The 16111-nt window shown below is 45.2% G+C and overlaps 1 protein-coding gene across 1 annotated transcript in view; it reads right to left on the bottom strand.

The window, feature by feature from the left end:
- LOC147693258 (uncharacterized) overlaps positions 1 to 16111 on the bottom strand; it is a 544251-nt gene that overhangs the window by 20852 nt on the left and 507288 nt on the right. Inside the window, exon 4 of the mRNA XM_086933652.1 lies at positions 5607 to 5702. Within this exon, the coding sequence (XP_086789778.1) occupies positions 5607 to 5702 (96 nt within the window). The remainder of the gene's footprint in view (positions 1 to 5606; positions 5703 to 16111) is intronic.

Below are 16111 nucleotides of genomic sequence, written 5' to 3'. Positions count from 1 at the left end.
CGCCTAAGGTACGACGCCGCAACCCTCTACGCTCTCAACACCAGCCGTCTCCCCGACTGCCACCAAGCCGCCCCAGGACGCACTCATGGACCTTTCACCTGCCAATCCTGCAAGTTCTGCTGCTTCACGACTCACACTACATCCACAAATGCCAAATAGAGCTCAGACAGCAACCACCTGAAGTGCATCCTACTTAACACTCGATCGGTCCACAGACACGCCATTGAACTTTGGAACCTACTAGACAACACCACGCCGGACTTCGCCTTTCTTACAGAAACCTGGATGAATGCCTTATCAGCGCCCGACATCGCAATAGCCATCCCGGACGGATACAAGATCATCCGAAAAGACAGCATCAACCAGACAGGACGAGGCATCGCCATCATCCACAAGAACACCATCCTCATCACGCCCAGCTCCGACGACACCCTCACAACCGCCGAACACCTCCACTTCCTGATTCACACCGACCCCAAGACCACACTTAGAGTCACCCTCATCTACAGACCACCAGGACCCCGCACACAATTCAGCGAAGACATCACTGACTTCATCAGCCCACACGCCCTCCCCTCCGAAGACTACATTCTACTAGGGGACCTTAACTTCCACCTGGAAAAGAACAACGACAGAAACACCACCACCCTTCTGGACAACCTCTCCAATCTCGGACTCAAACAACTGGTAAACACCCCCACCGACTACGCCGGACACACGCTCGACCCAATCTTCTCCTCCAAAAAGCACGTCTCCTTCAATCACGTCACAGGACTCCACTGGACGGACCACAGCTGCGTTCACTTCAGCTTCAGAAAGACCACAACCCACCACCCCTTACAGTCCGGCTTCCGAGCCAAACACAGCACCGAGACCGCCCTCATCGCAGCCACAGACGACATCCGAACACTACTCGACAACGGGGAAACAGCTGCCCTTATCCTCCTGGACCTTTCCGCAGCATTTGACACAGTCTGCCATAGCACCCTTGTACAACGCCTCCGCAACGTCGGGATACAAGGCATTGGATTGGATCATATCGTTCCTCGCCGGAAGAACACAGAGAGTCCGCCTCCCCCCTTTCAGATCAGAGGCCACCGAAGTCATCTGCGGCGTACCACAAGGATCATCGCTCAGCCCCACCCTCTTCAACGTCTACATGAGCCCCCTTGCATCCATCGCACACCAACACAACCTCAACATCATCGCCTACGCTGACGACACACAGCAGATCCTCTCCTTCACCAAAGACCCAAACACCGCCAAAACGAACCTACACGAAGGGATGAAAGACGTAGCCCAATGGATGAAGAACAGCAGTTTAAAACTGAACTCAGACAAGACGGAAGTCCTCATCCTAGGGTAATCCCCCTCTGCATGGGACAACTCATGGTGGCCACCGACCCTAGGCAGCGCGCCCAAACCAACGGACCATGCTCGCAACCTAGGATTCATTCTAGACTCCTCACTCTTGATGACCAGACAAGTCAACGCCATCTCATCCTCATGCTTTAACATCTTACGTATGCTCAAAAAGATCTTCCGATGGATCCCCACTGAAACAAGAAAGACGGTCACCCAAGCACTTGTCACAAGCCGACTGGACTATGGAAACACCCTCTACGCTGGAACCACAGCCAAATTACAGAAAAAAATTCCAACGCATTCAGAACGCCTCTGCCAGACTCATCCTAGACTTACCCCGCCACAACCACATATCCGATCCCGTGAGAGACCTTCATTGGCTCCCCGTCAACAAGAGAATAACGTTCCGTCTCCTCACCCACGAGCACAAAGCCCTCAACGACCTAGGACCCAAATACCTCAACACGCGCCTGACCTTCTACTCCCCCACCCGCCAACTACGACCGTCCAATCAAGCCCTCGCTTCGATTCCACGCATCCGAAGAACCTCCATGGGAGGAAGGTCTTTCTCCTACTTAGCGGCCAAAACCTGGAACTCTCTCCCCACCCACCTCCGCCTCACATAGAACCACCTCTCCTTCAGAAAACAACTCAAAACTTGGCTATTTGATAAACAACGAACCCCTCCCCCCTCAAGCACCTTGGGACCCTCCGGGTGAGTAGTGCGCTATACAAATCTTGACTTGACTTGACTTGAACACCCATTGATTTTGACGCTGCCCCATATTTACAAGGGTGGCCTAAATATAGAGCAGCGCCAAAATTAAGACCAAAAAAACCTGGTTTTAACATGGCGCATTAAGGAGACATGCTTTGATTTGCCTCGTATTTGCTGTTTTTATATGTGCTGCATGTTGCAGTGCACATTAAAACATCAAAACACCATGCATGATTGTTTATGTGCAGGAAGGTGTTCCTTCCTGCACATAAATAATCATTTAAAAAACAAGCATTTGCAATGTAATAGATCTCACATTTACACGCTTTTGAACTATTGGCATTGTAAATGACAATGCCTTTTATTCATGTTTTGGTTTTTTAAAACATATATAAAAGGCATTGGGGCCGATTCACAGAACTAATCTGAGATAAAATCCTAAACTTACTACTTTTGGTATTAACAGAAGGCATTTAGAAGTAGTAAAGTTAGGACTCCTAACTGTGTGTCCATTTTTGTATATGCGGGATTCACCGTTCAGAGTGAGATCTTGTGCTTAAGACCGATTAGGTTGAAATACGTGTGTCTCTCATCTTCAACATGGAAGAAATGAAGTAAATCACATGTGTGTGTGTGTGTATGTGCGCATGGGTGTGTTTTGAGTGTGTGTGAGTGGTGTATGTGTGCGCAGGTGTGGGTGTGTGTGTGGATGTGTGCTTTTTATTTCAAGATTTTTCTCATTGCGTGAAGGCGACGAATTTCTAAAACTGTGTCACGGACACACCTAATGATATACTTCAAATAGCCAGTCCCCTCTATGCTTCAAAAGTGTGGCACCTCCTTACAAGACATCATAAATCACGTTATGTAAACAATGAAACAGGATAAATCATGCCAATAATGGAGGGTATATTTAATGCATTGTTGCATATTGATTTAAATTGGTTGGGTTGACCATTTTCTGAACTATGTTTTATGTAACTGTCCCTTAAATTTATCAATACATACACTAGGTGCCTCATTTATCAAAGTGTTTCGTTGCCCTTGCATCGCGCAATGTAACGCAACAGTAATGCAAAACTAAAATCAGATTTACTGAGCCACGCATGGCCCCCTTGCACGTCCCTGTGGCACTCGGTAAATCTGGAGTAACGCAAGACCGCAGAAGTCACAGCGTCCAGTCCTCTGCCCATGGAGGCGTTCCATGGGTGGAGTCACATCCGCCATGAATGTAGGCGCAGTCCCAGATTTGCCATGAGTGTTAGACCTGGGAATATGTCAAAATGTGATGCCTTCACAAGGGAGGTGTAACAAGGAGAAATATCTTGATTTTTCCTCGACTTTTATTTCTCTTACTATGCGTGCTGCATTCATGAGGAAAAGCATCAGGTGTCCCTTCCTGCCCAAAAACAATCCTGCTTAGAAGCAGGCGCACTTGCAGCATGATGCAAAGCGGCCTTCACTGCGCTAGACAGACAAAAGCACACCAGTGCAAGGAGAGGACAGGAATGCACCATATAATGTTATATATGGGGAATTCCTGCCTTCTCCCTTTTAGGCGGTGCGGCGTCGCAAAGTAGCTGCTGCGTTGCCTGAAAAATGTAATCATTTCGTTCTTGAGGGGAGTGGCATCAATTATTGCGATGTCATCAGGCTCAAGGTCATGTTGCATGACTTTCCGGGATTCAAAGTCATATAATGTCACTTCCTGTGATATCATTGACGTCAAAGGGTGTGTGATGTCACTTCCTGTGATATCATTGATCTCAAAGGGTGTGTGATGTCACTTCCTGTCATATCATTGTTGTCAAAGGGTGTGTGATGTCACTTCCTGTGATATCATTGATCTCAAAGGGTGTGTGATGTCACTTCCTGTTATATCATTAATCTCAAAGGGTGTGTGATGTCACTTCCTGTCATATCATTGTTGTCAAAGGGTGTGTGATGTCACTTCCTGTGCTATCACTGATCTCAAAGGGTGTGTGATGTCACTTCCTGTGATATCATTGTTGTCAAAGGGTGTGTGATGTCACTTCCTGTTACATCATTGATGTCAAAGGGTGTGTGATGTCACTTCCTGTGCTATCACTGATCTCAAAGGGTGTGTGATGTCACTTCCTGTGATATCATTGTTATCAGAGGGTGTGTGATGTCACTTCCTCTGATATCATTGATCTCAAAGGGTGTGTGATGTCACTTCCTGTGCTATCACTGATGTCAAAGGGTGTGTGATGTCACTTCCTGTGATATCATTGATGTCAAAGGGTGTGTGATGTCACTTTCACTAACCCTGGTATTTCAGGGGATCACCGTCCAGGGCAGCCCTGTTTATCAGAACTGACCACGCGACTAAAAACGGACGGATATGTTATCTGATACTCGGTGTGTGGAGCTGGGATATATTTGGGGCACTAAAGCCATAAATGGTGACCTCTAGGCTGTGGAGCCGGAGGGCATCTGTGGGCATTACCTACACCCACCCTTGTCTCCGCAGGGGTGGGGTTGGGACTGCAGCCTTACATGTGCCTTCTCCACACTTCCTTCTGTGCAGTCAGCCTTTCATTAGACTGAGTGTCCCCTGTGCCCTGGCAGGGGGGCTACTTGGATTTAATGATTCTGTACTTGTGTAAGCTGGCTTTAGGGCGCTTTAAACCCAGCCCGCTGGCAGCAGTCCCTGGATCTGCACCAGAGGCCCCGCGGGGGCTGCTTACGTATATTAACTCTTTCACCTCCTAATGAATACCTGGTTTACTCTCTAAACACAATTTAAAGGTGTGATAACAACTTCCACACATCTGTTTAAGATCATTGTGGCTTTCAGCTGTTTCTGAGGCATACCACCAATTGACATTTTGAAAAACCTACACGTGATTTATTAAATCGTAAAGCAAACCAAAGAAATGCTCTTTTAAAATTTCTTTGGGATTCTGCTAAAATATTGTTTATTTTTATTTGGCTGATTTCATATATATTGGGATGTCCCTGTCTAAGACCTCATTGTGAATTAAATATGCTAACTTGTCCCATTGCTATATTTCCCAGGACTTGTGTCCAGTGTTAATGTAGTTATGTGTTCCTGTGCTTTTGAATCCAGCAGCACCTGTAGTCTGGTTTGCTTTAAACTGCCAACAAACATCACCTGACTTAAATAGTAATATTGCCCTTCATATACACAACAAATACAATAAATATACAAATAAGACTATACCATAGTTATATATTAATGCACACTATAAACAAAATATGTACAACTGACAAACCATGTTTGATCATCTTAGCCAACGCTGTGTGTCCAGTGATCAGTCTCATAATATCCCATCACATCACATGCCTCCATTTTAGTAGGAGACACGGGTGCATTAGAGCTTCATTGCTTCAGACAAAGGCTCAAGGCAGCAGCACAGCCCAGGGTGGGACCCTCACAACCCTTGGGAGGAGGGGTTCCACCATGGCAGGACCACAAGACTTGCTGCCAGCCTTCTCTTCTGAAGTTGGCCATTTCCTATCATGTGTCAATACTTACTTGGTTCGCACTGATGTCCACAGCCATTGCTTACGCAGGTCCCACCATCAGGACAAGGTTCTCCTGGTGTACACATTTCAATGCACAGTCCTACTTCTAGAATAGAGAAATACAGCAGTATGAATAGACATTATTAACATGTTAAAAACCTGTGAGTGCCCCATTTTGTCACCATAGTAATGAAATAGCATCTCTTTGCCTGAAGATGTTCATGAGTAATGGCTGGCGGGAGTCGATACGCCATTCCCTTAGAGCCTTGAACCTTCGCTGACTTCCCAACACCGAAATCCAAATCCCACCTGCCTCATTATGAATCCACCCCCTAGAGAGAAACCCTCCCTTGGGATGTTTCAGACTCAAATATGAACAACAAGTCACCAAAATGGCGGCTGTACTAGAAGTGACATCATCTTTGCTTTGGGACTCATGACATCAGATGTCTCCCCAGACTCTTAGGCCCTAAGCATGAAGTAGTCTCCTACTCAATGCAGAAGGGAGACGAGAAGGACAAACGGATCAAATTGTATGAGGCAAACTGTGCTCAGAAAGACAGTGTCCTTTCCCTTCATGCCTCTGGTGTCCTGACCTCAGAGCAGGGACAGTAAGGCTGGTGGCAGGAATTAAAAGGTTAATGCAGGGATAGAAGCGCCTTTCCCTGATTGGTGACTGGGAGCTCAGATCAGATGATGCCCCCCTCGTATGGACAGCTGGGCAGGGAGCTCACCTCAAGCGCCCTACGACTCATCTCCCCGCTCTGCGGCACGCTGGGTCCTGCCATGCGATCACCAGGTATTGAGCTCTAGCTAAAAGACACAAGGTGCAGCGACCTAATACCAGCGTTGAGGAAAAGTGATGGTGATGGGTGGAACGCAGGAATTCATCTCTGCATTTAGTAATTACTGGGGCCACATTTCAGACCCTTGCTTTTTGTCACTATCCTACTGTAGAAACAGATTAGCCATATGTATGTCTTGATTCCGCTCCAATAGGAACAGTCTACCCTGTACTGCCAGGCCATGTCCACCTTACGGGAAATGCAAGATAACCACACTAGTTTCAGCCTGTTTTGGCTTCATAATGTGATGGTTTATATGTCATTGTGAAGAAATAAGTTAATGTGAAGGGTAGTGAATGAATGTAGAGGGGTAGGCTTGAATGTGATGTGCTACGTGCAAATGTGAAAGGGTGTGCATCAACGTGAAGGGGTATGTGACGATGTCAAGGGGTATGTGTGAAAGTGAAGGGATATGCCTACAAGCGAAGCGCAAAGTGTTAATGTAAGTCAGCGAGCATGAATTTGAAAGTGTACACATGAATGTGAGAGGACATGCAAGATTGTCAGAAGATAAGAATAGTTCTGAAGGGTTGATGTGGGAGTGCAACGGGGTGTTCCTGAATGGGAAGGAGTATCAATGAATGTGAAGGGGAAGTTTTGAATTTGATGTTATATAGAGGGGTACTCATGAATATTAAGCCCTGAGTGTGAACATGAAGGGTTGCGCATGAATGTGAAGGGGTATGTTTATCTGACCTGATGTAGCCAAGTTGTGTTTTAAGTAATTCTTTATAGACTTCAAGTTGCAAGAAGGTCATTATGCATCCAAGCATTCCAAGCATCACAGTCATACCAACATTCCACTGTCAACACTCACAATGACTGAGCAGCTAGGAGAAAGGTAAACTGGGATACATATAATAAATTGGCAGGATATAACAGTATGTTTGAATATAAAGGGGTATACGTGAATGGAAATGGTATGTGTGAGTGTGTAAGGGTATTTGTGAATGTAAACCGGCATGTGTGAATGTAAAAGAGTATTTGTAAAGGGTATCCGTGAATGTTAAGGGGTATATATGAACATTCAAAGCTATGTGTGAATGGGAAAGGCCTATATGAATGTAAAGGGTGTGAATGAATGTGAAGGGGTATTTGTGAATGTAAAGGGTATGTTTGAATGTGAAGGGGTACAATTCAAAGTGAATGACGTGCTAATATGGAAGGGCATGTGTGAGTGTGAAAGGGTAAATGTGATATGAAAGTGTATGTGTGAATGTGATGGGGCATGCATGAAAGTGAATGGGCATGTTTGAATATGACAGGGTTCATTTGAAAGTGTATGGTAGGTCTAAATGTTAAAGGTTATGGGGGAACGTGAAGGGGTATATGTGAATCAGAGTGGAATGTGTGACTGTGAAGGGGTGTATGTGAATCAGAGTGGAATGTGTGAATGTGAATCAGAGTGTAATGTGTGAATGTGAAGGGGCGTATGTGAATCAGAGTGGAATGTGTGAATGTGAAGGGGTGTATGTGAATCAGAGTGGAATGTGTGAAGGGGTGTATGTGAATCAGAGTGGAATGTGGGAATGTGAAGGGGTGTATGTGAATCAGAGTGGAATGTGTGAATGTGAAGGGGTGTATGTGAATCAGAGTGGAATGTGTGAAGGGGTGTATGTGAATCAGAGTGGAATGTGTGAATGTGAAGGGGTGTATGTGAATCAGAGTGGAATGTGTGAATGTGAAGGGGTGTATGTGAATCAGAGTGCTATGTGTGAATGTGAAGGGGTATATGTGAATCAGAGTGGAATGTGTGAATGTGAAGGGGTGTATGTGAATCAGAGTAGAATGTGTGAATGTGAAGGGGTGTATGTGAATCAGAGTGGAATGTGTGAATGTGAAGGGGTGTATGTGACTCAGAGTGGATTGTGTGAATGTGAAGGGGTGTATGTGAATCAGAGTGGAATGTGTGAATGTGAAGGGGTGTATGTAAATCAGAGTGGAATGTGTGAATGTGAAGGGGTGTATGTGAATCAGAGTGGAATGTGTGAATGTGAAGGGGCGTATGTGAATCAGAGTGGAATGTGTGAATGTGAAGGGGTGTATGTGAATCAGAGTGGAATGTGTGAATGTGAAGGGGTGTATGTGAATCAGAGTGCTATGTGTGAATGTGAAGGGGTATATGTGAATCAGAGTGGAATGTGTGAATGTGAAGGGGTGTATGTGACTCAGAGTGGATTGTGTGAATGTGAAGGGGTCTATGTGAATCAGAGTGGAATGTGTGAATGTGAAGGGGCGTATGTGAATCAGAGTGGAATGTGTGAATGTGAAGGGGTGTATGTGAATCAGAGTGGAATGTGTGAATGTGAAGGGGTGTATGTGAATCAGAGTGCTATGTGTGAATGTGAAGGGGCGTATGTGAATCAGAGTGGAATGTGTGAATGTGAAGGGGTGTATGTGAATCAGAGTGGAATGTGTGAATGTGAAGGGGTGTATGTGACTCAGAGTGGTATGTGTGAATGTGAAGGGGTGTATGTGAATCAGAGTGGAATGTGTGAATGTGAAGGGGTGTATGTGAATCAGAGTGGAATGTGTGAATGTGATGGGGTACATGTGAATCAGAGTGGAATGTTTGAATGTGAAGGGGTGTACGTGAATGGAAAAGTGTATTGTTTATGTGATGATGGTTATGTGAATGACATGTGTGAATGTGAAAGGATATGTGTGAGTGTGAAGGGTCATGCATGAAATTCAATGGGTATGTTTGAATATGACAAGATTCTTGTGAAAGTGAAAGGTATGTGTGTGCCTCTCTCTTCTACGTCTCTCACCTGTCCCCTTTCTCCCTCTCACACTCTCCCCACCGTCACTTTCCATTGCATTCTTCATTTCTGTCTGTCTGTTCCACTGTCTGCCTTTTACTTCCATACCCATCCATCTCACCGCCCTCTCTTGCTTTATCTCTTTCTCTCACTAACTCTCACTCAGTGCCTCTGTCTTTCTCTCATTATTTCTTGAATGACTGTCCATTTCTTTCTCGCACTGAATGTCTCCCTCCTCCTCTCTTTTCCCTTCTGATTCCTCTGCTTCTTTGGATTTCTTTTCTCTTTCACACCATTTTTCCTTCTCTGGTAATCTGCGACATCTCCCCTTTCCACACCTCCTTCCTTCTCTCGCTGCATCTCTCACACTTCCCCTTTCACTGTCATACTGTTCCACTCTTCTTCTCTCTCGTGTTTCTCCATCTGTCCTCTGGTCTCTCCATCTCTGTCTTTCCTCACTCTCTGCCTCTTGCTCTCTCTTCTTATCCCACTTGCCCTCTCACTATCTCTTCTCCCAATTGGTCCATCTTTGTAACTCTCACAATTTTCCCTTTCTCGTTCTCCTTTCCACTTCTCACCATCTCTCTCTCTGCCTATCTATCTATCTATCTATCTATCTATCTATCTATCTATCTATCTATCTATCTATCTATCTATCTATCTATCTATCTATCTATCGATCTATCTATCTATCGATCTATCTATCTATCTAGTTCTCTGTCTCTCTCTCTATCTGTCTATCTATCTATCTATCTATCTATCTATCTATCTATCTATCTATCTATCTATCTATCTATCTATCTATCTATCTATCTATCTATCTATCTATCTGTCTATCTATCGATCTATCGATCTATCTATCTATCTAGCTCTCTGTCTCTCTATCTATCTATCTATCTATCTATCTATCTATCTATCTATCTATCTATCTATCTATCTATCTATCTTTCTATCGATCTATCTATCGATCTATCTATGTAGCTCTCTGTCTCTCTCTCTCTATCTATCTATCTATCTATCTATCTATCTATCTATCTATCTATCTATCTATCTATCTATCTATCTATCTATCTATCTATCTATCTATCTATCTATCTATCTATCTATCTATCTATCTAGTTCTCTGTCTCTCTCTCTGTCTATCTATCTATCTATCTATCTATCTATCTATCTATCTATCTATCTATCTATCTATCTCTATCTATCTATCTATCTATCTATCTATCTATCTATCTATCTATCTATCTGTCTATCTATCGATCTATCTATCTATCTAGCTCTCTGTCTCTCTATCTATCTATCTATCTATCTATCTATCTATCTATCTTTCTATCGATCTATCTATCGATCTATCTATCTATCTAGTTCTCTGTCTCTCTCTCTCTGTCTCTCTCTCTCTCTGTCTATCTATCTATCTATCTATCTATCTATCTATCTATCTATCTATCTATCTATCTATCTATCTGTCTATCTATCTGTCTATCTATCTATCTAGCTCTCTGTCTCTCTCTCTCTGTCTATCTATCTATCTATCTATCTATCTATCTATCTATCTATCTATCTATCTATCTATCTCTATCTATCTATCTATCTATCTATCTATCTCTATCCATTTATCTATCTATCTATCGATCTATCTATCTAGCTATCGATCTATCTATCGATCTATCTATCTAGCTATCGATCTATCTATCGATCTATCTAGCTCTCTGTCTCTCTGTCTATCGATCTCCTCCCCTCTGTGGGGCAGAGAGAGACAGACAGACACATTGAAATGGTAAATCACACCCATATGAACACAGCTAGCTCATACCTCTGCAGAGGGGAGTGGCCAAGCACCCCCTTGTTTTTGTCTTTTGATCTGCTGACGTCACATCATTTAGGGCTCACCTGGGGGTGCGGGTCTGGGGTTACTCTTTCAGACCCCTGGCACTGCCTTTGCAAACGCTGACCTCACAGGTGGCAAAAGAGGCATGAAGAACAGCATGTAACCCATGCACTAATTGTGCTGTTTAATTTCTACAGCTCTGATTGGGACATTGCACTTTCTGTTTGGTAAAAGAAATGCATATCAAATCAGCACTCTTAGAATACATCATGAAATGAAACAAATGAAAAATGCAAATTTTTTAAAACCTTTGGTCGTGCTTCGGTACGGTTGAGAAAACATAAAAAACATGCATTGGCAAAGTCAATAGGTTTGACCTTTGCAAACTGGTGAGATGTTTATGTTTTATTACTGTGAGAATATAACACCAGGAAATGCTGCTTCAACACAGCACAATATGCTTGAGTACAATTTTAATAGGGCAGAGGGGGCTTTTTCAGAAAGCAATTGTACATAAGACAGATATAGAAATTACACCTGGGTGAAATTTTAATTATGCTGAAATATTCAAAGTAATTTCAGTAATTTCACATTACTCTGTGATGTGAAATTACTGGAAATTAAGCGATTATGTCCACTTGCATAATCTTGGGCAAAAATGCCTACAGAAGAGTACAGCAACAGAGCACAGGGGATGGCTGGCCGCGGCTCTTCCTGTTCTGTTGCATTTAGCGCTATTTTCTCAGCGCAAATTGCATGATTGGGTCCATTATGTAAACGAGGATGCATTTTGTGCTATGAAAATAGCACTAAATGCAGGGTTAAGAACTTCACATGAGTCCGAATAATTTTGCTGTAACTATTCGTGTTACACTCACTCCTAATAGAAACCCTTTTCACCTCTAATTCACCGTAATTTAGAACATTAATGTTGAGTGAATATAATCTTGCGTAATGGTTCATTGTTTTTTTTGTTTTGTTTCCACAGACTCAGGGGCATATTTACAAGCCCCTATCGCCACAAGAATGTCACTTTTATTTACATTCCTGTGGCGATACGGGCTTCACCGTATTTAAAAAGCAGTGCTAAGCTACTTAACATATCTAAATGCTGTCTTGTAAATGAGGCACCGTTTCAGGCTATATTCAGCGTGAAATGGGTGGTCATTGAGGGTTGTGGTGGGATTCGCGTCAGAACCTGCTCAGACCCGGTCGCTCCTCTCGCTCCTGGGCTGCCTGACATCGCTTCCACACTGCTCCCTCCAGCTACATTGATCGCTCCTGCGTGGTATTGTTTTCTCCATTGCTCTACCTGATACTGCGACATTAATTTACTATTAATTTGCCCAGTTTAGATTTTTAATTTGCTCCAGCTGATACTGCTTATGTAAATTCCATCCACACTGCTTTTAGAATTCTGTGTCTGCCTGGTGTCGTGTGTACATTGTTTTGGCCCCTGATCCCGTCCTGCATTGTTTTGGTGCCATTTTTGTTGTGCCTCTCCTGCTCCCCCACGGCCCCACCCCCGCTCCCTCAAGCATCTCCGGACCTCGCCACCCCGGTCCCGCCTCCCAGCTGCTCCTCCCTCGCTCCGCCCCCTCCGCTCTCCACTTATGAGAGATGCATTTGCGCGCAGCTTCCATGCGCAGCGGTCGCGCCCCATGCGCGCCAAAGGTAATCCCGTCTACGCCCGTCCTTGCCTGGACCGCGTCCAGCGCCAGACCCCCTGGCCCCGCAAAATCCACTCCACCCGCCTAAGGTACGACGCCGCAACCCTCTACGCTCTCAACACCAGCCGTCTCCCCGACTGCCACCAAGCCGCCCCAGGACGCACTCATGGACCTTTCACCTGCCAATCCTGCAAGTTCTGCTGCTTCACGACTCACACTACATCCACAAATGCCAAATAGAGCTCAGACAGCAACCACCTGAAGTGCATCCTACTTAACACTCGATCGGTCCACAGACACGCCATTGAACTTTGGAACCTACTAGACAACACCACGCCGGACTTCGCCTTTCTTACAGAAACCTGGATGAATGCCTTATCAGCGCCCGACATCGCAATAGCCATCCCGGACGGATACAAGATCATCCGAAAAGACAGCATCAACCAGACAGGACGAGGCATCGCCATCATCCACAAGAACACCATCCTCATCACGCCCAGCTCCGACGACACCCTCACAACCGCCGAACACCTCCACTTCCTGATTCACACCGACCCCAAGACCACACTTAGAGTCACCCTCATCTACAGACCACCAGGACCCCGCACACAATTCAGCGAAGACATCACTGACTTCATCAGCCCACACGCCCTCCCCTCCGAAGACTACATTCTACTAGGGGACCTTAACTTCCACCTGGAAAAGAACAACGACAGAAACACCACCACCCTTCTGGACAACCTCTCCAATCTCGGACTCAAACAACTGGTAAACACCCCCACCGACTACGCCGGACACACGCTCGACCCAATCTTCTCCTCCAAAAAGCACGTCTCCTTCAATCACGTCACAGGACTCCACTGGACGGACCACAGCTGCGTTCACTTCAGCTTCAGAAAGACCACAACCCACCACCCCTTACAGTCCGGCTTCCGAGCCAAACACAGCACCGAGACCGCCCTCATCGCAGCCACAGACGACATCCGAACACTACTCGACAACGGGGAAACAGCTGCCCTTATCCTCCTGGACCTTTCCGCAGCATTTGACACAGTCTGCCATAGCACCCTTGTACAACGCCTCCGCAACGTCGGGATACAAGGCATTGGATTGGATCATATCGTTCCTCGCCGGAAGAACACAGAGAGTCCGCCTCCCCCCTTTCAGATCAGAGGCCACCGAAGTCATCTGCGGCGTACCACAAGGATCATCGCTCAGCCCCACCCTCTTCAACGTCTACATGAGCCCCCTTGCATCCATCGCACACCAACACAACCTCAACATCATCGCCTACGCTGACGACACACAGCAGATCCTCTCCTTCACCAAAGACCCAAACACCGCCAAAACGAACCTACACGAAGGGATGAAAGACGTAGCCCAATGGATGAAGAACAGCAGTTTAAAACTGAACTCAGACAAGACGGAAGTCCTCATCCTAGGGTAATCCCCCTCTGCATGGGACAACTCATGGTGGCCACCGACCCTAGGCAGCGCGCCCAAACCAACGGACCATGCTCGCAACCTAGGATTCATTCTAGACTCCTCACTCTTGATGACCAGACAAGTCAACGCCATCTCATCCTCATGCTTTAACATCTTACGTATGCTCAAAAAGATCTTCCGATGGATCCCCACTGAAACAAGAAAGACGGTCACCCAAGCACTTGTCACAAGCCGACTGGACTATGGAAACACCCTCTACGCTGGAACCACAGCCAAATTACAGAAAAAAATTCCAACGCATTCAGAACGCCTCTGCCAGACTCATCCTAGACTTACCCCGCCACAACCACATATCCGATCCCGTGAGAGACCTTCATTGGCTCCCCGTCAACAAGAGAATAACGTTCCGTCTCCTCACCCACGAGCACAAAGCCCTCAACGACCTAGGACCCAAATACCTCAACACGCGCCTGACCTTCTACTCCCCCACCCGCCAACTACGACCGTCCAATCAAGCCCTCGCTTCGATTCCACGCATCCGAAGAACCTCCATGGGAGGAAGGTCTTTCTCCTACTTAGCGGCCAAAACCTGGAACTCTCTCCCCACCCACCTCCGCCTCACATAGAACCACCTCTCCTTCAGAAAACAACTCAAAACTTGGCTATTTGATAAACAACGAACCCCTCCCCCCTCAAGCACCTTGGGACCCTCCGGGTGAGTAGTGCGCTATACAAATCTTGACTTGACTTGACTTGAACACCCATTGATTTTGACGCTGCCCCATATTTACAAGGGTGGCCTAAATATAGAGCAGCGCCAAAATTAAGACCAAAAAAACCTGGTTTTAACATGGCGCATTAAGGAGACATGCTTTGATTTGCCTCGTATTTGCTGTTTTTATATGTGCTGCATGTTGCAGTGCACATTAAAACATCAAAACACCATGCATGATTGTTTATGTGCAGGAAGGTGTTCCTTCCTGCACATAAATAATCATTTAAAAAACAAGCATTTGCAATGTAATAGATCTCACATTTACACGCTTTTGAACTATTGGCATTGTAAATGACAATGCCTTTTATTCATGTTTTGGTTTTTTAAAACATATATAAAAGGCATTGGGGCCGATTCACAGAACTAATCTGAGATAAAATCCTAAACTTACTACTTTTGGTATTAACAGAAGGCATTTAGAAGTAGTAAAGTTAGGACTCCTAACTGTGTGTCCATTTTTGTATATGCGGGATTCACCGTTCAGAGTGAGATCTTGTGCTTAAGACCGATTAGGTTGAAATACGTGTGTCTCTCATCTTCAACATGGAAGAAATGAAGTAAATCACATGTGTGTGTGTGTGTATGTGCGCATGGGTGTGTTTTGAGTGTGTGTGAGTGGTGTATGTGTGCGCAGGTGTGGGTGTGTGTGTGGATGTGTGCTTTTTATTTCAAGATTTTTCTCATTGCGTGAAGGCGACGAATTTCTAAAACTGTGTCACGGACACACCTAATGATATACTTCAAATAGCCAGTCCCCTCTATGCTTCAAAAGTGTGGCACCTCCTTACAAGACATCATAAATCACGTTATGTAAACAATGAAACAGGATAAATCATGCCAATAATGGAGGGTATATTTAATGCATTGTTGCATATTGATTTAAATTGGTTGGGTTGACCATTTTCTGAACTATGTTTTATGTAACTGTCCCTTAAATTTATCAATACATACACTAGGTGCCTCATTTATCAAAGTGTTTCGTTGCCCTTGCATCGCGCAATGTAACGCAACAGTAATGCAAAACTAAAATCAGATTTACTGAGCCACGCATGGCCCCCTTGCACGTCCCTGTGGCACTCGGTAAATCTGGAGTAACGCAAGACCGCAGAAGTCACAGCGTCCAGTCCTCTGCCCATGGAGGCGTTCCATGGGTGGAGTCACATCCGCCATGAATGTAGGCGCAGTCCCA

The sequence above is a fragment of the Lissotriton vulgaris genome, chromosome 8, assembly GCF_964263255.1.
Source record: "Lissotriton vulgaris chromosome 8, aLisVul1.2, whole genome shotgun sequence".
Classification (NCBI taxonomy): Eukaryota; Metazoa; Chordata; class Amphibia; order Caudata; family Salamandridae; genus Lissotriton; species Lissotriton vulgaris.
The sequence above is the reverse complement of the archived record's forward strand: the minus strand, read 5'-3'. Positions and strand labels throughout refer to the sequence as shown.